General features: G+C 35.7%; 1 protein-coding gene across 2 annotated transcripts in view; it reads right to left on the bottom strand.

Moving 5' to 3' along the window:
• The window catches only part of LOC115880060 (pituitary homeobox homolog Ptx1), a 139,780-nt gene that overhangs the window by 22,303 nt on the left and 92,908 nt on the right, over positions 1-24,569 (bottom strand). For both annotated transcript variants that reach the window (XM_030897182.1, XM_030897183.1), the window contains exon 4: positions 12,420-12,655. In XM_030897182.1, coding sequence (XP_030753042.1) covers positions 12,420-12,655 — 236 coding nt within the window. The remainder of the gene's footprint in view (positions 1-12,419; positions 12,656-24,569) is intronic.

Below are 24,569 nucleotides of genomic sequence, written 5' to 3'. Positions count from 1 at the left end.
TCTTATACCCTGTCTTATACACTTCGCACTAAAAGAGGTTCTAAAAAGAACAATGTTGGACTGCAAGGTCTGCTAGTAAAATTTTTTAAGCTTAAAGTATCACAACACAATTCATTCAAACCAAAAACTCATAATACAAAAATAAAGTGTCAAAACGAATGACAATGTCAGGAAATAAATAAATAAATGTGGCAACTTGATGTTTTTTACAGCAGAGCTACCACCTGAATCCCCAGCGCGGAATTTAAATTCCAATTAGCCAGCCCGGCGCCGAATATGTCCTTTATTGGCAACAATGAATTTAAAAATTGCGCCTTCGGTTGCGTAACTAAAAGTTTAATTGGTATCGCTTAATATATTCGAACATCTAAATAAATAAAACAAAGTCGGGTTAGTAAAACAATTTATCTCAAGAACGCATGGGCCGATTTTAATAAACTCTTGCTTTTAATGAAGACTTAAATAAACGATAATTAAGCCCTTTTAAATTATAGGTTGTATGGGTGGGGGGGAGTTAATCACCGCGGCCTTATAGATCTATGGCTTTCCCCTTTCTTGAATTATAACGTCTCATCATACAGTCTCAGGTCTTTGACAAAAGCCAGTATCTGAGACGGTTTTACGTCAAAAGTTACGTCAAGAGGTTAGTTCTCCATCTTAGATATCAGTCGTACCAAAGTTGGCTCGAATGGTTGTCGTCTCGGCATATTCTGTGATGAGGTATTCTGGTGTTTTCCCATTTTTCCTACAGAATCTGCATTTGCCATTGTTTTTTTAGATTCTAACTGCTGAGGCGTCTATTGAGGAGACAGAGTCAATCATCCCGTGACAATGATTTAAATTCAATCAAGGAAAAGCTTTGATTTTCTCAGTCGTAAGTCCTGAGAAATCCTTTGAGTGTCTTAGACCGTTGTAGGATTCCCATTCCAGGTTAAGTATAAAGTCTTCCAGGTTCCTGAGTTCTGCTTTAAGTTGGTTTCCACTTAGGAACCATAACGGTTCTGGTCCAGTTAGTGGAGAGTTCACTCCTCTTCTTCTGTCCCTTGGTGAGGTGCCACCCAGAGCAGGAGGACTTTGTACTCTTTGCATAATTTGTTCGGCTTCTTTAGGCATTCTTTGACCAACTTGAAATTGATGGTTGATGGTTACTGCGGTGATCGCTCTTAAAGCTAATTGACTATCGGATAAGAAGCTATTTCTTGTTGCCAATTCTTCCTATCTAAGATAAGTTGTACGCATCTTTCGATAGCGTAGATTTCTGCCGATAGAGGCTGGGGTAGGTGCCCATTGGTTCGGAATAGGTATTTAGTTTTCGACCTAAATACTCCTATCCCTGTTCCTCCTTTCAAAAGTATGATTTAACTGCTCTGAGCACACGATTCTCTCTTCGAATTCTTTTGGTTGCTCAATACCACAGTAAGGTGTTTCGCAAAGTTGTACATTATTGATATGTGGGTTGGAGAAGTAGAATTTTCCTTTTGAGAATGCTCGTCAAAGCTCCTGAGCTGCCAGTTCTCCCAGTACTATTTCCGTTTATAACCATTGTAATCATTGTCGCATTAGCATATTTACCAATGACAATGCGCAGTGGTGTTAGGTCTAGAATGACCTCCATTGCTGCTGTTGGGCAGGTTCTCATGGTTTTTGTGATGGAGATGCACGCCAGTCTCTGCATTTTGCACAGGCTTTGCCTTGCTGTACGTTGCTTTAGTTTTTGTCTACCAAGCAAACTGCTCCATAAGTAATCATGGATCTTACTATCATGGTATACATCCAGCGCAAAATGTTAGGGGCGAAGCCACATCTATTTCCTGTCAGTCTTCTGCATATCATGAGAGCCTTTATGGCATTGCTGGAAATGTTCTTAATAATATGTTTGTGCCACAGATGTTTACTTTCTAATGTTACTTCCAGCTAGCTTACCTCCCACTCTCGTGGACTTTTGGTACTAATCAACCAACCTAAGTGCAGATGATCAGTTTAAAACCTTTTTCAAAACACGAATCTGTTTACCACCTGGGCATAGGAGGCTTTGGGCTTTAAGCGGAACATCGATAAAACTAAAAGCATGTGCACTCCCCTGGAAGATCACAACAATGCTATAAAAATCGGAGCAGAACTATTGGAATATGTAGCGGAATTCAATTACCACGGCAGTTTTATTTCGGAAAAGGTTATTATCGAATCTGAAATTCAGCACAGGATTAGCAGCGTCTCAAGAGCATTCTGGAAATTAAAAGGCAGGGTTTTCTACAATCATGACTTGAGTACAAAAACGAAACTTGCAGTGTACCCAGCAATAATAATCCCCACCATGTTATATGGAAGCGAAACCTGGTTACGTACACATAAACGCATTAAACGAGTTGCAACAGAGACACCTTAGACAACTCTTAAGAATCAAACGGTTCCACCATGTCTCAAACGTATCGGTCCTTGAAAAAGCTAGCTACGAGAGCGTTGAAGCTGTGGTTGAAGGCATGATTACAAAATCCCGCTTAAGATGGGCTGGTCACGTATGAAGAAAACCGCCTACCAAAATCTCTGCTTTACGGTGAGCTTGTCGACGTTAAGAGGAAACCGGTACAAGGACATTCTCCAAGAGATTTTTGAATGCCTGAAGTGTGGAAGAGAGATAACATCACTTATCGGGCTTTTCAGTCATAGAAAAGAACATGAAAGAAAACGCCTTGCGTAATCTTCTGCTGATGCATGTCAAATACTCGTCAGCGAGTAATGGCAGTATGTACTTATGTATGTTTTCCACCATTTTTTTATCAAATTTGATTGGGCTATCATTTCATAAATTATAATATAGAAGAATAATTTTATTACGAGTTTACTTCTCGTCGACATTTTCTTGTTTTCTTTTCGTTTTCTCCTGGACTGGCTCGTCCGAAAATCGAAAGCCGTAAATCAGTCGGCCAGTGGATTTAGGCGGGTCGTTTCGGTCGGACGGAGATGGCCATTTCGGAGCTTTGCGACCGCGTATCCGGGATCAGACCGGCGCTCTATCTCCTCGAACAGCAACAACCTTCCTTGCCAACGACGATTTTTATTCCGCAGAGCCGGTCACTTCATGTTTCTCTCCTCGTCTTATCTAGGTAAATGTAAATAGGACCTTCGAATGCAAAACATCGTGAATAAATTCAGTAGTGGAATGAATAATTCTATTTGCAATTAAAATGTTTCCTTACAGTCATAAGTAATTACCTCGGTAATTATAATGGTCTGCATGAAAATCGGCCACCATTCTTGCTGATTGACCTCCTGAATCCAAATATCCTTTTTTCCTCATCACCTTATTGTGATGGGAAACTCTCCTACCTATTTTTAAAGCTTTTCGATAGTTTGGTGGAAAGAAAGGGATTATTTTGTTCTCTACATTGATATTTCTGGCGTATTAATGATATTAAGTGTTCTGAAAACATTCACTTTTGCGTAGTCCTTCGTAAACGTGATCGATTTAACAGTTTTTATTGCGTTTTTTCACTTAGCGTTGATCCACAGTAGGTTCAAAGCAAGAGTAATGATATAAAACAACCCCAAAGTTTCCAACTGGCAAAGCAGTACGACAGGGAGGCGCGATATCCCCAAAGCTGTTTACAGCAACATTAGTAGAAATTTTCCGTCTACTGGACTGGATCAACAAAGGATTAAAAATAGATGGAGAATATCTTAACCATCTAAGATATAGTATTCATTGCGAATGGTACTGAGGAACTACAAGCACAAATTAATCAACAATAAAGTGGGTCTTAAAATGAATTTAGCAAAAACTAAAGTAACGTACATACAACGAACTAGTGGAAAGAAAAGACATTCTAATAAATAACACAACACTGAAAATAGTAGAAGAATATATATATTTGGGACAACTAATACACAGCTCGGGATCTCTACTACCAGAAATTAATAGAAGAATTAAGTTAGCCTGGAGTACTTACGGAAGTAATTCAGTCATACTTAAATCAAGAATGCCACTCTATCTAAAGAAGAAAACATTCGACCAATGTGTACTACCAGTCATGTCCTGTGCATGCGAAACATATGGACACTTAAAACGGACATCATCAACTGCAGGTCGCACAACGCTAAATGGTTTAAAAAATTTAAAAAAGGCGTCCATTATTCCCATAGAGACGGTGACGGGATCGGGATCCAAAAGAAGCAAAAAGACCGAAACTTTGAGTCTTTTTGTTTCTTTTGGAATAAAATATGCTGGAAATAACCAAGAGAGATAGTAAAAGAATAGAGTGGATACGAAAAAAGACCCAGGTAATAGATGTCATCCACAAAGTCAAATCCCTAGTCAAATCCCCAAATATAATAAGTATACTGAAAAACATATTGTTCATAATATTAATGAACATTGATTATTAACTGTTCTTTCATTGGGACAATGATTTTTTTCATTATATTAATGATTTGTAATCATAGATCGATGTCTGATTTATTAATAGTATGAATCTAATTTCATCAATATAATGAAAATCTGGTTATTAAATTAATGTAAGAGTTTCATTAATATAAAGAACGCGTTCATTGTCCCAATGAATGCATACTTTATTTTAATGCTAAAACGTTAATGAACACATATTCATTATATTAATGTACTAAATCATTGATTAATGAGTTGTACATTGTGACAATGAACAATGTTATTAATAGAAGGAACACACTACATTATATTAATGTACGCGGTTATTAATATCAGGAATAAAATATTAGGACTTAAATGGTGGCCATCTTGATCGGTTACTTTGGCACTTTAATAACGTCTGTGTGGTTGAGTTATTCAGTAAGGCTTTAGTTTCATTAGAGCGGTAAGTGTTCTCTTCAATATTTTAAATATTTTAAATAAAAGTCCTATCGTATTGTTGTTAATTTGTTGTGTTGTCAAATCAAATTCCGCTGTGTGAGATCTCTGGTTTGGGTATTCGTTAAAACAGCGGTTTCCAAATATGTTTCAGAAGATAAAAACCAAAAAGAAGAAAAACATAGTAACAAGTCGAGGCATGGAACTGATTATGGTAAATTCGAATGTTCTTTTAATATTTGGCATTTTAATTACTTTTATATGTATATGTCTTTTAGAACCGGAAGAAGATATTGAGATCTGATTTCAAGCCCTCAAATTCGACAATTTAACATCGGACCCACTTGATGCGACTTGGAAAGCCTGTTGCAAATTCGTCTAGACGTTATCAAGTCTAAGGACACAGCTAATATAATGAAGAAATGGTCTTTTTATAGAAATGCCTCAGGATATCGACTGGTAAATTAATTTTCTTATTATAATTTAACCTAAAATTAATAATAACATTACTACTCTCTTCGTCGATTCGATTTTTTTAATTTGTATATGCTATATCGAGTTTAATAAATTATTATTAGTTTATTGCACTTGTTTTTTATTGCCCTAATGGAAAAAATTACTGTGCTCGTATGTAAGTCGGCACTATTGGTAATTTTGTTACCTAAGGGCTTGTTCAAATGGAAATCTTTTTATAGTAGAATTATTTTAGGTAGTTGACTGGGAAATGACTATCAATGACATTTCATATCAATGACAGCGATCTTTATCATCGATTATATGGTATAACAAGAGTTACTAATAGTGTCGACTTTTAAATGTAGGTATAACTAAATAGGTTATGAAATTATTTCATTTTATTAATGATACGGTTCATTAATATAAGAAATTAGGTACATTATATTAATGAAATCTGTTCATTGTACCAATACAGTGTTCTTCAAATTAATGAACACTGTTCATTGATTTAGTGGACTTAAATTTCATAGAGTTAATGAATTACTTTTCATTGTGCCAATGAAATCATTCATCGGCTCAAAATTAATGATTTAATTCATTATATTAATACTTATACTTTTTTATTATATTTATGTCGACTTTTGGTTCAGTGTAGGTATATAAGAACTATAATAAATTTAGCGAGGAAGTTTAACTCCTGGTGAATGTGTTCCCCTTTCTTGAGTTATAACGAGTTATAACTCATCATACAGTCTCAGGACTTTGAAAGAAGCTAATAGCCGTGACGGATCCACAGAGACCAGCTCTTCATCTCTGACATCAGCCGTACCAAAGTTTATGGCATTAACGGTTGTCATCTCGGCGCACTTACTGATGAGGTGTTCTAGTGTTTTTCCCACAGAATCTGCATTCGTCGCTGTTTCTTAGCTTCAATCTACTGAGGTGTTCATTGAGGAAACAGCGCCCTGTTAAAACCCCCGTGGCCATCCGAAGATTGTTCGTACTTAAATCAAGGAAAATCTTTAATTTTTCAGGGTCGTAAGTCCTGATAAATTTCTTCGAGTGTCTTAAACCGCTGTAGGATTCCTATTCCAGGTTAAGTATGAAGTCTTCTAGGTTCTTGAGTTCTGTTTAAGTTTGATTCCACTTGGGAAGCAGAAAGGTTTTGGTCCAGTTAGTGGAGTATTCGCTCCTTTTCTAGCTAGATCGTTTGCTTTTTCATTACCTTCTATCTCTGGTTGAGTTGACACACAGAGTAGGAGACTTTATTTTCTTTGCTTAATTTGTTCAGCTTCTCTGGGCATTCTTTGACCAACTTTGAATTGATGCTTACTGAGGACTATCGGATAAGATGGACTTTATGGGCACTGATTTTTTGCCTTATCATTCTTATTTGATTTAATAGACTAAGTAATCTATTGATACACGTTTGCAGTCTATTACATTTACCACAGACGTTACCGCGGCTAAACCAAACTGTAATTAATTCAGGTGCGTCATCACTAAATCATAGCGCTCCCGGCGCCGATATACATAAATGCAGAATACGACCCACCGTCCGCCCCGTACGGCCGTAATTCAGCGTCGCGTCGGTCAGGAGGGGGGCGGCGGAGCGTCGCTCTAATCCCCCGCCCCCCATATTAACACCATAAATCTGCCACGGATTAACGCCGATCACCATCGCTGACGCCCGTGTCTATGTATCCCTGTGTGTGTGTGTGGGTCTATGTGTTTGGCCGGTGCAGTGGCGCGGAGGTGAGAAGGGGGATGGTTATGCATAAGCGAGGGTGCACAGTGGAACAGAATTCAATAAGTTATAGCAAAAGTTTTACTTTAGTATACCCATACAGTGTGTAATTAAATTCGATATAAATAGATGGAGCATGACTGAAATTCGCCGGTTTCGCATGCAGCGAAGCAGTACTAAACACATTGGGTTACACGGAGGTCAATTCTAGACTAGTGTGGGATTGTGTGTGTGTGCGTGTGCTCTAAATACATTGGGTGAGCAATGTTACATAAGCCTAGGTACCAGGGCCCGAATTCTGGAACTTTGACATAAAAACGTTACGCTTTCAAAGCGGTAAGCGAAAGTATTCGATTAGCGGAACGCCAAACAGTCGATTTTCTGGATACGGGTTGAGCACATATTGGCAACATCGCAATTTCTCAGTTATCTAATAATTTGGTAATAGTCAAATGTGGTTAAAACTTCGATAAAACGATGAAAAATGTCAATGTTATGTGAATGTCATACCTATTGTTGAGTTATGTCAACCTAACCATCCGTAACATGGAATGGGTGTCCTCCAACGGTCTAAAGCCGGGTCTCCACCAAAGCAACAGTGCCGACTAGAAAATTCAGTAAAGTCGTCAACATTTTATGTCGCAGATTTAAGTCGCTGACTTTGTTTCATGTTTCGCTTGAGGAGCGGTATATCCAAGGAAAATCGTGTCGACGACAATGTTTACAAACATGTCGAAAGACGTCTCCACCGAATCAACTCCTATCAGTAACTTTATCGGGTATATTTTGCCATTTGTACTCGTGTAGTTCACAAGGCCAGAAGTTTGTTTTTGATTCTGTTGTTAAAAATAAATTTGGTATGGAGGGGAGCAATGATAAAACAAGAAATCTGATTGACAAATATCAAGCCCACCCTGAACTTTGGGACGCTAAGCATACTTGGTATAAGAACAGAAATAGAAAGTATGATGCCTGGAATGATATTGCAGCTAAAAGTTTAGAAGTGGAGAGGGTGGAAGTTGAGAGAAAAATAAAAAATATCACCGGACAATTTTTAGAGAGTACAAAAAAGTAAAAAAGCCAAAGATTCAACACGTTCGGGCATGGGCACGGAAAGTGTACACTCCAAAATGGTTTGCATACAATATGCTAATGTTCTTAAAGGACAAAAATAATAAGGAATGCGTCTGAGATTATAATTACATCCTCGTCGTTCGACATGTTGATAAACACTAAATAAACTTTCGCTTTTTAGTCGAAAAATGAAGTCGAGCAACAATATCTTTAGTAGGTACGATCTACATTTCTCGACAATATTTATGAAAATAGTAACAAAAGTTGATGACAATGTCGTAGACATATGTTGCTTTGGTGGAGATTTAAGACACTCAAAAAAGTTCCTGAGAACTTGCGACCGAGAAAAATCAAAGGTTTTCCTTGATTTAAGTAAAAACAATCTTCGGATTGTCACGGGGTTTCTAACAAGACACTGTCTCCTCAACGAACACCTCAGTAGGCTGAAGCTGATAAACAACGGCGAATGCAGATTCGGTGGGGAATTAGCAAATGACTAATTAGCGACTAATTAGCAAATGAAGATTAATACTATTTATTTTTAATGATTGATTAGCAAAATAAAGGTTAATATTAATTATCGTTAAAGAATGATCGTCAATAGTCATCGTCAAACAAACAAAGATTGATTTTATTAAGTAATTAAAATATAATATACAGTCTGTCCCCGGATTGTCTTTACAAAGGGAAAAACTTGTTTATTATTGACATTTTGACATGGTTGAAATTTCAAAAAGTCCTCAAAACAAAACGCGTTTCCATGGTAATTCAATTTCTTTTTCATTTTTTGATAGAATTTTAATTAATGTCATATATTTTGCTCTTTTAAAATATTAAAGAGGCACAACATTTATTTACGGAAAGGGTGATAACATTTTTATCAGGAAATATGATACTTTAACAACAGCAAGGAATATAACTTTAACAAACTTCAAAATTAATAATTATCTATTATAGACTAAAATGGAAATTATAGAAACCCCTCTTAACTTTTAAGACTTCATTAGGAAAATTCAATCATAGGTATGTTCAAGTTTTTTTTAATATTCTTTAAAACGATAAGAAAATTTGGAAAAATATAAACAGGATTAATCGATTTAAAACAAGCATGACCAAGCATATCAAGAATGAATATATCAAACAAAGTAGTCGTGTTACTTACACCATCTATAATTCAAGAATGACAACCGATTTTTAATGATCTCTGTTTTGTTGGATTCGTCTTCACCCCCAGTAGCAGAGTAAATATTAAAATATCGGAAATTTCACGGAAAAAATTATATAGAAAATATTTTTTTTAAATAAATTAGGTTGGTCTCAGTCCTTCCAGATCATTCGGTCAATCAGTTATCCGTATCACAAGATTGACAAAAAACACTTCACGTCACTATGTGAGTCTGGGGTGGAACTCTGTAACTAAATAGCGATCGGTAGTGATGAAGAATACTGACCTTGGCTGTAGAAACTAAACAGCAAGCGACAGTATTCTTCATGGCTACCGGTCGCTATTTAGTTACAGAATTCCACTCCTGGTCAGCTAGGATCAAATAAAAAATGAAAGATACTATTTTCTAATTTACAAACCACTGTATGGCGTAATCAGAACGAAGGGGGTTGTGGTACGAGTGGGGCCAGAGGCAGGGCGTTAGTAGAGCCTATTCCGACGTGTTCATTACGTGCCTTTTTGATTTATGCATTTATCGCGCCCGTTGCAGAGGTGCAGCAGCAGCCCGATTGCGGCAGCGGTAGCGAATTTAAGCCGCACCGGCCACCGAAAAATTATACCAGCGAGCGGACGAGACAGACGACGGGCTCCGAAACCGACCAGTAGCGATACTATTTGTCATTGCGTGGCTTTTGCAGAATTAAAGCCTTTGGAGAATAGGAAAATTCCGGTGCAGCTAGTATTATCATTCACAGGTTATTTTTTGCAAAATTATAGTAGGTATATTCAGTTAACGTATAATTTACATAAAAGAGAAAAGTGAATTAACAGATAGCCATAAACCAGTCAGTGGTTAAGAGTCCATTTCACTAGCCCGAGAAAGTAGCAAAATAAGCGATCGGCATTTAACGTTTTGGTAAAACTGGCTTGGTATTTTTACCACAAATGAAGAAGGAAATTAAAGATAAAGGATTATACTATATCCGTATTGTAGCAACTTCTTTATTTTTAAGATTTTGATGGTCAAACATCAACAAAATATTCCTTATGTTTGGACTAAATTTTCTCGAAAATAAAGACATAATTTAAAATAAGGAAATAGATTGAAGTTTTGTGATTTACAATGATATATAATTTATATGGTTTTGTAACAAATTGCTCGTTATTTTATGGCAAATGCTGAAGCTCTGAAAACCTTAATCAAGCGTTAATCAAAGCACGTGTGTTTGGAATTTTGGGTGTGGCTTAACACGACAGGATCGGGCTAAGCCTTAGGCAGATTTCTGAAATATAATATACATATTATTACCTTCGGCCACACACCCGCTTTACCCGACCCCTGAGAGCGACCCTTACAGTACAGCGTAATAGACTCTTAAAACCTCTCTAGCTTCTGATTATTCAAAATTTTCAGGGGCTAAGTCGTTTAAGTCATTATTTTACCTTTTTGACCTACAACTGCTAACACGCGTAAACATAACATAGTCGCTAACTTGCGGTCCGGCATACCACTATGGAAAGACAGAATCAACAAAAACAACTCCTCTTATCTGGAAGAATAAAAAATCACCGAAATACATTAAAATAATATATCGTAACAAATAAAACTCTAGAGAACTAACGAAACAAGGCATTGACAGGCCTTATATAGAAACTTTCGCCAATATTTGACAGAAGTGCAAGAGTAATGATATATAAAACAACCCCAGACTTCCCAAACTGCAAAGGAGTACGGAAGGGAAACGCGATATCCCCAAAGCTGTTTGCAGCAACATTAGAAGAAATCTTCCGTCAACTGGACTGAGCAGCTGATTTAAAAATAGATGAAAAATATCTTAGATTCGTTGATGACATAGTCCTAATTGCCAATAGGCCTGAAGAACTACAATCACAAATTAATGAACTAAATGCAGGCAGCAATAAAATGGATCTCAAAATGAATTTAGCAAAAATTAAAGCAATGTATAGTGGAAACGAACTAGTGGAAAGAAAAGCCATTCTAGAAATAACACAACACTGGAAATAATAGAATAATATGTATATTTAGGACAACTAATACAGAGCTCGGGATCTCTAATACCAGAAATCAACAGATCAATCAGGAGAATTAAGTTAGCATGGAGTACTTATGGAAGAAACTCAATCATATTCAAATCTAGAATGCCACTCTATCTAAAGAAGAAAATATTCGACCAATGTGTACTACCAGTCATGACCTACCTGAGAAACCTGGACACTTAAAACGGACATCATATGGAAACTAAAGGTTGCACAACGCTCAATGGAACGTAATATGCTGGGAATAACCAAGAGAGAACGTAAAAGAGAAGAGTGGATACGACAAAAGATCAAGGTAATAGATGTCATCCACAGAGTAAAATCCCCCAAATGGCAATGGGCAGGACACCTGGTAAGAAGAACGGACATCAGATGGACCACAAAGATTACAGCATGCCACGAGGAATTAAGAGAGCTTGAAGAAGATCGAACCTGAGATGGGACCATGACATTAGGAAATTAGCAGGGATAACTTGGGCCCGCATAGCAACAATAAGCAACAATGGGCCAAACTACAAAGAGAGTATATGTGAGGGAGGCTACACCATAACTGGAAATGGTTGAATAAGCTGAAACTAATCATACTCTATAGAATTTAAACCTATTGTATATCTAATAATAACACGTTAATGCAGATTTTGTTTGAGCATTGGACTAGATTCTACTGATCAGTCTGATGTAGGCAAATGTTTTTTTTTTTATTTAAATCTACAATCCGACGTTCTGCAAAAACTTCTCCGAATCTAAAACTTCTTGATTGAAATTATCACAGTAAATTTAGATATGAAGAGAGCAGTTTGTCAATATTTCTTATTATCCAATAATGGTAATGTACCCTTCTCTGCTTGTAGGCAGAAAGAAATTTATGTTAAAATGTTAAGCAATGGCTTGTGAAGAACCTCGTGTTTTACATTTCATTTTAGTTGTTTATTTGAAACTATATTTTTTAATGGTTGCTTTTAATAAAAATTATTTACTACTTTAAAAAATCGATTTATCAAAAGTCTAATGATTTTCATGATTCTTAAAAAAGATATTTCTTGGTTATTGTAGGTTGAAATATATCTAATAGTATATTTTTAAATATTTTAATTACTCACTCGAACTCTAGCTTCAGTTAGATTGGTCCACATCGCAATTTCCTCCCTTGTGCTCATATCAGGATATCGATTTCTGGCAAACGTCGCCTCCAATTCTTGTAATTGTTGACTCGTGAAATGCGTCCGTTGTCGCCGTTGACGTTTCGTTTTTTTGTCGTTCTTCCCATCTTCAGATTCGGGAGTATCGACTCCAACGCCCGCTTCCGTTTTGATTGAATCGGAAAGCGATCGACTTCCTGAAAAATAAACAGAAATACTTAATTTTGTATTAAAATTGTATGCAGTGCTCCAAAAATTAATGACCAAATCGTAACGCGACTAAGAAACTAGCTTTTTAATTTAAAGTCATGGGATTTTAAGAAAGTCTTCAGCATATTTCACTCACAAAATATCTCTTGACATTTTTTCGTATCTTGTTCCATTCGGTAACTAGTTTTGTTTTGTGAGAACATTATTTTTTTTGTTTTTCAAAAATTAAATAATTGTCGTCCTTTAATGAATAGAGGGTATTATTTTAAATTAATGAAATATTACATATGTAAGTTATAATGAAAAAGTTCATTATAGCTCATTTTCTTAAATAAAGTAAAAAAAAAAGAAATCCCATGCAAATTTTGATCTGTCCAAATATTGGCTCCCATATTAATTAAGCGTAAATATTTTTTTTAAAGGGCGACTTATGCTGAATACACATGCCAAATTTGAACAATTTTGAACAAGCAGATTTTAAGTAATTTAAGAAAAACTGCATCTATTTTTAATTTAAAACTGAACAAGTAACAATGCAAAACGAAGCAAATGTCATCATACCATAAGTTGTCAACCCATGATTTCATCATTGTCAAATGTAATTTGTTGTAGTGTCTACACTAACTGCGTTTTAATTCCTACGGTTAGTGTTCCCGGAATATATTTTTGTAATTTAAAACTGGTTCGAATAGGGCAAAAAACAGGCGTTTATAAAATGTAATTTGACATTGCCAAAATTATTGGATGACAACTTAAGGTACGTTTGCATTTGCCTGGTTTTGCATTGTTACCTGTTCAGTTTTAATTTAAAAATAGATTCAGTATTTCTTAAATTCCTTAATATCGGATTGTCCAAAATTGTTCAAAGTGTATATTCAGCCATATTCAGACCTTTAAAAACCCTATTTACGGCTTAGCTGTAGATATATGCCCACTTGCACCGTTTGTATAAACTTTGTTTAAAGGCTAACAGCGATTAACTATACAGGGTGTTTCAAAACAAATGCGAAAAACTTCAGGGGCTGATTCCTTGTTCAAAATAAAGGGTAGTTTGCTTCATAAACGTTGGGTCAAAAGTCAACCATTAGGGAGATATCGCGGTACAAAGATGGCGGAAAAATAATGTTTTTATTTTTTATCTTGAAAACGAAAAGAGATAGACTAATGAAATTTGTTGGAAGCATTACTGTTATGAAAACACACTTTCTGGTAATTTTTTCACTTTTTTAAAATAAGTGGAAGGGTTTGAAATAAACTACCCTTATCATTCTTTTTTACGAAATTTAAAGAAAAATCTTATCAAAAACATGCAAAAAAAAATTTGGATAGTTTAGTTTGTTTAGACACTTTTTTATCTCTTGTGTTTTTTTGGTAAAACTCACCGATTTGAAATTAAAAAATAAAATGTAAAGCATTACAATCATGTCAGGACAAAAAACATTTTTGGATAAAGAATCTAGTAGGCTGCTGTCAAACAGTTATATTTCGTAATAATATCGTTACATTTTCTTCTGAACGATAACCTCTTAAAAATTATTTACCAAACAATTTTTAATTCTGTTTTTTAATTCATGAAAGAAAAATAATAAAAAAAGTACATATTAAAAAATAAAAATGTTTTTTGTCCTGGCATGGGGTAATGCTTTACATTTTATTTTTTAATTTCAAATCGGTGAGTTTTATCAAAAAAACACAAGAGATAAAAAAGTTTCTAAACAAACTAGACTATCCAAATTAATTTTTTTGCATGTGTTTGATAAGATTTTTCTTTAAATTTCGTTAACAAGTATAATAGGAGTAGTTTATTTCAACCCCTTCCACTCATTTTAAAAAAGTGAGAAAATTACCAGAAAGTGTGTTTTCATAACACTAATGCTTCCATACAATTTCATTAGTCCATCTCTTTTCGTTTTCAAGATAAAAAATTAAAACATTATTTTTCCGCCATCTTTGTAACGCGATATCTCCCTAATGATTGATTTTAACTACCCTTTATTTTGAACAAGGAATCAGCCCCTGAAGTTTTTCGCATTTGTTTTGAAACACCCTGTATAATATCTTATTATAGTTAATCGCTGTTTAGCCTTTAAACAAAGTTTATACAAACGGTGCAAGTGGGCATTAATAGGGCAGCCAATATTTGGACAGTTCAAAATTTGCATGGGATTTCCTGCGTTTCCAACGACGATGCTAAATACAAGTAATAATAAATACCCGGTAGAGTGGACGTATGCAAGATGTTGTATTGACTTTATTATCGTAGTAGTTGGTTCCCCAACCAGTACAGTCGATCGCTTTATTTATTTGAATAAAAATATTGATTTATCTAAATAGAGCGACCAGCGAGCCGCCACCTCAAGGAAGGCAATGACAAACCACCTTGCGAGTACATTTGCCCCTTACAGCCTCTCAAATAGTGCCGTTCGGATTCGGCGATAAAATGTAGGTCCTGTGTACTTGTGAAACACTGATGACACACATCACAAGTACTTGCGAGAAGTAGCCGACGCTCGTATATAGTATGGCACTCTAAGATACAGTCTCAGGACTTTGACAAAAGCCAGTATCTGAGACAGTTTTCCAGAGGTTAGTTTCCATCTCATATCAGTCGTACCAAAGTTTATTACACGAATGGTTATCGTCTCCGCGCACTCAATGATGACGTGTTCTGGTGCTTCTCCATTTTCCCCGCAGAATTTGCTTTCGCCGTTATTTCTTAGCTTCTTTCTACTGAGCTTTTCATTGAAGAGACAATGTCCTGTTATAAACCCAGTGACAATCCGAAAATTGTCCTTACTTAAATCAAGGAAAATTTGATTATTCTCGGTCGTAAGTCCTGAGGAAGTTCTTTGAGTGATTTAAACCGTTGGAGGATTCCCATTCCATGTTACAGATGGAGTCTTCCAACTTCCTAAATTTAGTTCTTGAGTTAATAAGTTATTAATTATATTATTATTTAAGTTAATTTAGTTCTGTAAGCTGGTTACTACTTGGGAAGCAGAACGGTTCTGGTCCAGTTGGAGAGAGTGTTCGCTCCTTTCACTGTAAAAAATCAGCCTGAGTGAACACATATTTCTCAGGGAGTGAATTTTTTGAGTGAAATAATTGAGTACATTTTTATCTAAAATAGAGTAAATTCATCATTTTACTCAAATATGATCTCTATTTAATCAATAGCTATTGAATAAGCTCATGTTCGAGTTATAACCCCTATCTTTGAGTAATGGAATAGAAAAAATTCACTTAAAAACTCATGTTATGTTTTACACAATAAAAATTTGAGTGAAATCACCCAGTTTAGAGTATTTTCGCTCATTACTAATCATACGTCATACGCGCTTCTTCGATACCGAATAAGCTATTTCCCTGTTCCTCAGTTTTTAATTATCTGTTCGAGTCGTAGGTTGTCTTGTTCCTTCGAAGGTGCCCAGGTTACAAGTCCATAGTGTATGTGTGTGTGATGTAAAGTGTGACAGTGGCCGCGTGGCGTGGTGAAGCGAATACGAACTCATAACTCCTAAATATGTTTTATGTTAAGAACATTTTTTTTCACATCGCAGAAATCCGCCTAACATATATTCAAATTCGACTGCGTCTACTGATTGCCGCAATGCTCGGATGTTTCCTGGACTAATTAGCGTAGCGAAAATCTAGGTACTTTCCCTCAATCTGGAACTGGGAACTGGAACATTTGGCAGAATAACATTTTTTTTTAATTTTCAGGAGGAAAAGTATCTGGATTTTCCGGAGGATTTTCGTTATTAAAAGTTAGTTTAGAAATTAGAAATATTCGAGAATGTTGGTAGCCGAGCTGACGAATGCTCTTAATAAAGCGGATTTTTGCGATGTGATGCAACTTTTCTAGACATCTAGCTTAAAAAGTTCCTGTATTTTTTCCAAAAAGAGTTGAAAACTTTTTAAAATGTTTTTGATATTATAATAATAGTGTTATATTTGGTTTTATTTGTTTTTTTGTCAAATAAAAATGACAAATAAAAATATTTTTGAAGGTTCTACAGTTTTTTATTTGGTTTGTTAAAAAAAACGAAATATTCTAAATGATTTTTTTAAAAGCTATGTAAGCTAACTTGTTATTTTATTACAAGTGACCAGATGCCTCCCAAAAGTGAATTTTAGGAAATGGACATGTTCGAGACCATGTCCTAAACTGAAACTTACCTTTGAAAGGCACCTGCCCACCTGTTATAAAATAACAAGTTAGCTTACATATAGCTTTTAAAAAAATAATTTAGAATATATTTCTCAATACTGAGTGAAATTAATACTCAGATATGAGTACTAATCGAGTTAAGTGTAACACAAATTTGAGTAAAAGTCACTCAATAAAAGGTGTCTTGAACTCAACACTTAGTGAGTTCACTCATTTTAAAGTGAATAAATTATCAAAATCGATCAAAATCCTACTCAAGGTAAACAATAATGAGTAAAAAAGGAGTCTTTCGTCTAATCTCGATTGAGTGAAAACACTCAGTGCTTTTCACTCTGAGAATTGAAGATTCACTCGGTTCTGTAGAGTGGAAATTTCACTCAATCGGGTGTGGACAGAAATTGAGAAAGTATTGAGTGAAATCTGAGTGAAATTTCACTCATTTTTTTTACAGTGTTTCTAGCTAGATTGTTTGCTTTTTCACTCGCTTTTTCATTACCTTCTGCCCTTGGTGGGCTGACAACCAGAGTAGGAGAACTTTAGGAGTAGGATTTTCTTTGCCTTTGACAAATTTCGAATTGATGGTTATTGAGTTTACGGATAGACTTAATCAGGGGTGGATGGGCCATATGGGAAAACGGAAAAATTCCCGGTGGGTCGGTGGGAAGATGGGCCGGTCCCGATCAGTGCTCAAAAAAAGATTGATTTCGCAAAAATTAAATGGTTAATCTTCTAACTAAAACTACGTAAGATTCTTAGTGACTGACTAACTAACTAATCAATTTGCATCAATATAATCGTTAGTTGCTTTTAAACACATAAACACCAATTTGTAAAATAACTATTGTTAGATGTCTTCCTCTGAGACTCTTTATAATTTTAATAAACATCTGTTGTTTGCTGTTTCATTTAAAATGTTTTATTATACAAGGTGAGTTTATAAGTGCACCTTATTTATTGTGCTGTTTTATGCAATTATTATCAGGGCTGGTAGATATGAATAAAAGAAACATAATATATTCTCTTTACCGTGTTTCAAATAAGTCCAAAATAACCGAGTTATTAAAGTTTAAATTTAAAAAAAAACTGATTTATTTTCAAAAAAATTTGCCACCTAAATCATTCTGTATTTGCATCTCTTTTTGTGCCATAATATCGAATATTAAGAAACTATACCGTGGGAAAATTTGCGGTGAACAGGAAATTCTAAAAATTTTTCTAAAATATACAGGAAAATTTAAACGAAAAAGCACGATTTTCAACACCTTTTTTTCCAAAAAAAATCATAGACGTGTTCCTGGGGTCGAAATATACCACCCCTGAAAATATTTGAACTTATTTAAGACTCATTCTGTATAGTTTTACCGCTATTCTTTTATTAAACACATTTATATCCACTGCTTAGGTATTGCCTAGATTTTTTTCGTTTTAGTCATGGCATTATCATACAAGATGCCAAATGTAGAAACTAGGAAAAGTTACGTGATGAGAATTATACCAAAATTAAAACACGTATACATGACTAAGCTGCTGCTGTACGAGAAAAGAGAGAATTTCTTTTTACAATCTGTAAGAAAGAATATACCTGAAAAACTAAAAATAATGTATTTCATAGAGGATTGGGCCAACTGAACTGAATGAATCAGGAAGTCTTAAAGTTTATCAAAACCGTGATTCAAAATCGTAGCATATTCAAGATCAAATTAATTACCGTTATCGATAATGGAAATAAAACAGTAGGTGAACCCTGTAGAACCCTGTGAAACTGAGCGATTTTCTAGTAAAAATTCAGTCATGGCCGACCCGCTATATTGATCTTTATAAAAATTTTGATCAAGACAATTTTTAAAAAATCGGAGGCAAAAGATCTCTTACTTGGGGTAATTTGACCCTTACCCAGGGTGTCCCAGAACTTAAATTTTGAGAACCACTGGATCTTTTCTGTATTTTCTTTCATGTAAATTTAATCTAGTACCTATGTTGCCAGATTATCAAGAAATTATGTTTTCTTAGCTTAAAACTAAAAAAATTTCCAAAAATTTCTTCAAACAATTTTTGCAAAAAAAAATGATAGGCGTGTTTCTGAGGCCGAAATATACTACCAGATAAAATACTTGCACTTATTTCTAGGACACCCTGTATATTAATAAATCAAATATGTTTCTTCGTTGTGGTCATTTTGTTTTTGTGGATTCGGGCCGGTTGCCTGTTATTCCCGGGCCGGTTTCCACTTCCCCATCCACCCCTGGACTTAATCAGTGTTATTACTTTGCAACAGTGGAGGATACAGAGGGGGGGGGGGCATACATGCGCCCCCCCCCCAAAATCTGTAAATTGTGTAAAATATTAGGTTTCTGGGTTAAAAATGACGCCCTAAAAATCATATTCTACATGGCTTTTTATTTTGCCCCCCCCCCCCTAAAATAAATTCTTGTATCCGCCACTGCTTTGCAAATTAACTCATAATACGTATTCATAATACAAATTGGTGTCAAAGTAAAAAAATCTGATTTCCCAGTTCTAAAGTTTATTTAATATAGGTATATATTTTTAGTAACAAATACCTCAGACACATACTTGGAACTTCACCGGTTATTTTTACAATAGCAACATAGCGCGCTCCAAATAATTTAAATTCTTTTTCTTGTAAACCGACTATAAATTCTCCGACCGTCGGCAAACTTGACCATTATTTACTCGTCTTAAAACTTGACATAAGTCACGAATTTAAACGTCATTTTAAAACGGCCGCCCGATAAATCTCCAATCTAAATCCCGAGCAAAGCTGCCGGTATCAAAAATAATCTTTGTTTATAAGTCGGATTTAAGGTTTCCGAATAAATTTTTGGCCAATGCGGTGGACGCGTTTGACACATTCACCGGAAAATCACGAAAATAAGTCAAAGGGTTTAGTTAATGGTTCATTAGACTCATTTTGGTGTCGGCGAGCACGAATTTATTCGAATGGTGTGGTGTAAGGTGATTTTAAAAAATAAATTAGAGAAATAGAGTAGATTTAAGCGGTATTCTTGAATGTGTGTAAACAAGGTTTTTTTTATGCGTAACCTCATTTAACACGACATGGTGAAAACAAAATATATCTATTTTGAATGTTTCTGAATATCTAACTAATGTTTTTGTGATTTTAAATTTTACATAAATTGTTGGATTGATAACGAAAATGTCATTGGAAGACTATTGATTGGTTTTTATTATTTTTTCTTTGATTTTAAAGAACATAAATAAACACAACATACTTCTTCTTCTTCTTCTTCCTTCTTCATACTAAGCGAATCGCCTGTTTGGTTTCGTCGTCTCTACCGGTCAGACTGACAAGTTGTCGCTCCATCGTTTTCGTGGACGTTCTAAGCTTCTGCGACCTAGCGGTGATTTGTCGCATGCAACTCTCACTATCCTTCTGTTGTCCATTCTGCTGATATGGTCGTTCCATTCTTCCTTTCTGCTGAATACCCACTCATTTACATTTTCCACCTTGCACGCTCTTCTAATGCTTTCATTTCTCTCCCTGTCCAGAAGCGTCTTTCCAGCTATTCTGCGTAGTACTCTCATTTCGGTTGTTTCTAGTAATTGTTTAGTTTTCGCTGTATCAGGTCGAGTTTCTGCAGTGTATGTCACTATTGGTCGTACCGTTGCCTTGTAAATTCTCGCTTTAGTCTCCACCTCAATGTTTTTATTTCGCCATATTGTATCATTCAGGCATCCTGCTATTCTGGTTGCCTTCGTTGTCCGTTCTCGCACCTCCGCTTCTACATCACCATATCCTGAGATTTCTATGCCTAGATACTTAAACTTCATCTCTTGCTGAATAACATTGCCCTCGACTTCCAGTTTGCATCTTAGTGGTACTTTTGATGTCGTCATGCATTTAGTTTTCTGGGTCGATATTATCATATTAAGTGATTTGGCAGTGCAATTAAATCGATGTAATAAGCGCTGTAGATCGTTATCATTTTCAGCTACCAATACGGCGTCGTCGGCATAGCATAGAATAGTAATTTCCTGGTCGCACATACTGTATCCCTTCAGTAAACGTACATTTCCTATTATTTCGTCCATAATGATGTTGAAAAGAAGAGGGCTCAGGGAGTCACCTTGTCGGCCCCCAGCCTACATTTATTGGTTCGGTCAGGACCCCGTTAATTTTAGCTTGAATTTGGTTCGCTTCATATATGTTTTGTATGGTTTTAAAGAGGTTGTGTGGGATTTGCCTATTGTAAAGAAGGTGTACAACGTCTCTTAGCTGCACACGGTCGAACGCTTTTTCTAAATCAATAAAACACATATACGCTGGTTTGTTATATTCGATTGATTTTTCTGTTATCTGTGTAAACACAACATACGTAAAAATTAAAAACAAATTAAAAATAATCATACAGAAAGTTTTAAAGCTTTTTGGTTTTACCTTATTAAGTAATTGTTATCAGGTAGTAATTGTTAATTTTGAAGTTTAACTTGATATAATGTCATTTTAACAGAACGTCAACGGTTTTTGTAGACGTTTCTGCTTTAACCTTTGAGAGATAACGTGCCGAAACGTGACATAAAAGATAACGTGCGGAGTAAGACTCCGCGCTTCTTTTCTCTCGAGATTTGACAAAAATACTGGGTAAATAAAATATTACTACGCTTTTTTAGTAATTATATTATTGCTTCATGTTAATAAATCATATTTTTAATATAAATCAATTCAATAATATCGGTTCGCCTTGCAGATCGATTAGAGGGATCAAAGTGGCTCATGCCAATAAAAATATTTGTGTTTTCAACAATAACCTCTAAAATATTATCGGGGAAAAAATGGCTCCAAATCTCCATCGCACTTTTTTTTCCTCTTGCATTTGCCTTTACACCAGGAAGGCATTTGATAATGTTTTCTGCACGAGTTCTTACTTGTATGTTTCCAGGGTGCTTACGCCAGTTTGTCTTTCCATCTTTCCCCGTATAAAGCGCAGCAAGCTGTTCTCCCATTTGTTCGTTTATCAGCAAAATATTCAAATCATCAATGGTCTCAATTGTTACGTCATCATCAGTGTCGTAATTTTGGATTTCTTTCTTGAAACATCATCATCATTATCATCATTTTCAGCTTATTCAAACCATTTCCAATTATGGTGTAGCCTCCCTCATATATTTAGATAATCTCTTTGTAGTTGAGCGCATTATTGTCTATCGTTGGCTATGCGGACCCAAGTTATCCTGCTAATTTGCAAATATCTTTTGGTCTTCTTCTAGGTCTCTTAATTCCTCGTGAGTACTATGCTGTATTTTTTGTGATTCATATACATCCGTGATTCTTGCCAGGTGTCCTGTACATTGCGACTTGAGGGATTTGGTTCTATGGATGACATCTATTACCTTAATTTTCTGTCTGTTAGTTCGTTCTACTTTACTTTAGTTTTTGCTAAATTCATATTGAGACCTACTTTATTGCTGGCTGTATTGTGTTGGTTAATTTGTGCTTGTAGTTCTTCAGGACTATTGGCAATTGCGACTATGTTATCAGTGGATCTTAGATGGCTAAGATTAGAGGTGGGCAAATATTGAACGAGTCATTCATTTGAACAAGTATTAAAAATGAATCGTGAGATTCAATTCACCACTTAGAATACGGTTCTTTCAATTGAATCGTTGCCAGCACGGTATTGTATTATTGTTCGAGACTCGGCTTAAGAATTGAGAAGGGGAAACGCAAAACTTTTATTGTAAACTATAAACAAAAACTACAATTAAAGTACTGCTTATGAAACGTAAATTGTGAATGTGGTTCGTTCAAATGAACGAGTCGTAGGAGTCGATTCAATATGAGAAATTGAATCGTGTGATTTGATTCACTAAAAAGAATCGTAATGCCCACCACTAGTTAAGATATTCTCCATCTATTTTTAATCCTTTGTTGGTCCAGTCCAGTTGACGGAAGATATCTTCTAGTGTTGCTGTCAACAATTTTTGGGATATTGCGTGTCCCAGTTGTACTACTTTGCCAATTGGGAACTCTAGGGTTGTTTTATATATCATTACTCTTGTTATGTCTTCTTATATATGTATATATATATATATTGGCGAGAGTTTCTATATACATCAGGTCTGTAGAACTCACTGCCAGAATTTCTTTAAGAATTTCAAAATACTGACTCTTCCTTCTTTATACATTTTTGATTCTGTTTGCTTAATCCGCAAGCACATATCTGCTATTCCCGAAAGGCCATCTCATAACTATCCACTTAGGAATGCGGAGCACGATCTTTATCTGCCAACCCCGAGATCAGAACTAGTTAAATGTTCAATACTGTACAATGCCAAAAAAATGTACAATCATCAAGTCGCTTTCATTCTTTCCCGCATTTCGCAAAGCTCTAAAATCATACTTACTGGAGGGAGCCCTATATACGGTAAACGACTTTTTTGTTGATGTTTAATTATGAACAATTTTTAATTTTAAAATTTTGATCATCTCACACATTGGTCAAAGCTCAAGTATTTAATATTTTATAACTCTAAAATTATATCTATTTACTGCATACTGTTCTGCAATTGTCCATGTATATTCTTTTTGTTATTTTAATGACTTAATTTTTTTTGAATTGTATTATTTGTATTGTGTATTTTTTGTTGTTTGTATTTTTTTGTGCTTTTGTTTGTTTTGTGAGTGCTTTGTCGATGACGCCGTTTTGCCTTTTTGTACAATAAAGCGTTGATTGTTGTTTGTTTGTTAATGCTTTGTTTCGCTAGCGCTTCTATCATTGCCTTAGGATGTAGAATGTAGAATGCTTAGGAGGGATGATAATCACCGCAACCTTACAGATCTGTCCTGAGGAACTTTTTCGAGTGTCTTAGACCGTTGGAGGATTCTCATTCCAGGTTACGGATGGTGTCCTCCAGGTTTTTCAGTTCCGCTTTAAGCTGGTTTCCGCTTGGAAATCACAACGGTTCGGATTCAGTTAGTAGAGTGTTTGCTCCTCCTTCTAGCTAGCTCGTTTGCTTCTTCATTGCCCTCATCATTGGTGAGCGGGCACCCAGAGTAGGAGGACTTTTGTTTTCTTTGCCTAATTTGTTCAGCGTTCATTGCCTTAGGATATATCCAGACCAAAACCTTCTCAAAGGCTATAACTAGTGGAAATTCGTATTCGTTTATTCGGCTGATCTTAGTGTATGTATGGTTTCTCTTAGTGTATGTATGTGATTGATTAATTCTATGTTTATTCGAGCAGATATTCAATTCCAAGTATTCTTGCCAATTTAAAAGACACTATTAAACTGGAAACGTCACGTTCGAATTGCCTCTTCCCGTTCCACCTGCGGAAATCGATGAGGGACTGCAGCGGAAAACGAGGAGTACTACGATGGGAAAGCCTGTGGCAGAAGCGGAGCACGGGAGGCACGGAAAGAGCCGTAATCCCTTCGCGTTCGCCTAAATAAACTTAAAAATTGAGCGCTGAGCTTTTTAAAATACGGGGAGAAAAATGGCGGGCGCGGGCGGCGCGTCTAAAGCTTCGCTTGTTTGAGAAACTGATTAAAAATTCGGCGGCTAAGCCCCGGGAAGTGCCGGCAAAGCCGATCGGAAGATTTCGCAATTATTTTTCCGTCTTTCCCGCCTTTCCATGCGAGAGCTTTTTTTACTCTTTCGCCCCGCGTGTGTGTTTTTTCCGTACGATTCATAGAATTGAAGGGTGATCTGTATAAATTCAGTGGCGTGCCGTGATATTTTTGCATAC

Source organism: Sitophilus oryzae, unplaced genomic scaffold (genome assembly GCF_002938485.1).
Source record: "Sitophilus oryzae breed Bouriz unplaced genomic scaffold, Soryzae_2.0 scaffold_1614_pilon_pilon, whole genome shotgun sequence".
Lineage (NCBI taxonomy): Eukaryota > Metazoa > Arthropoda > Insecta > Coleoptera > Curculionidae > Sitophilus > Sitophilus oryzae.
This window is presented reverse-complemented; position numbering and strand designations above follow the sequence as displayed.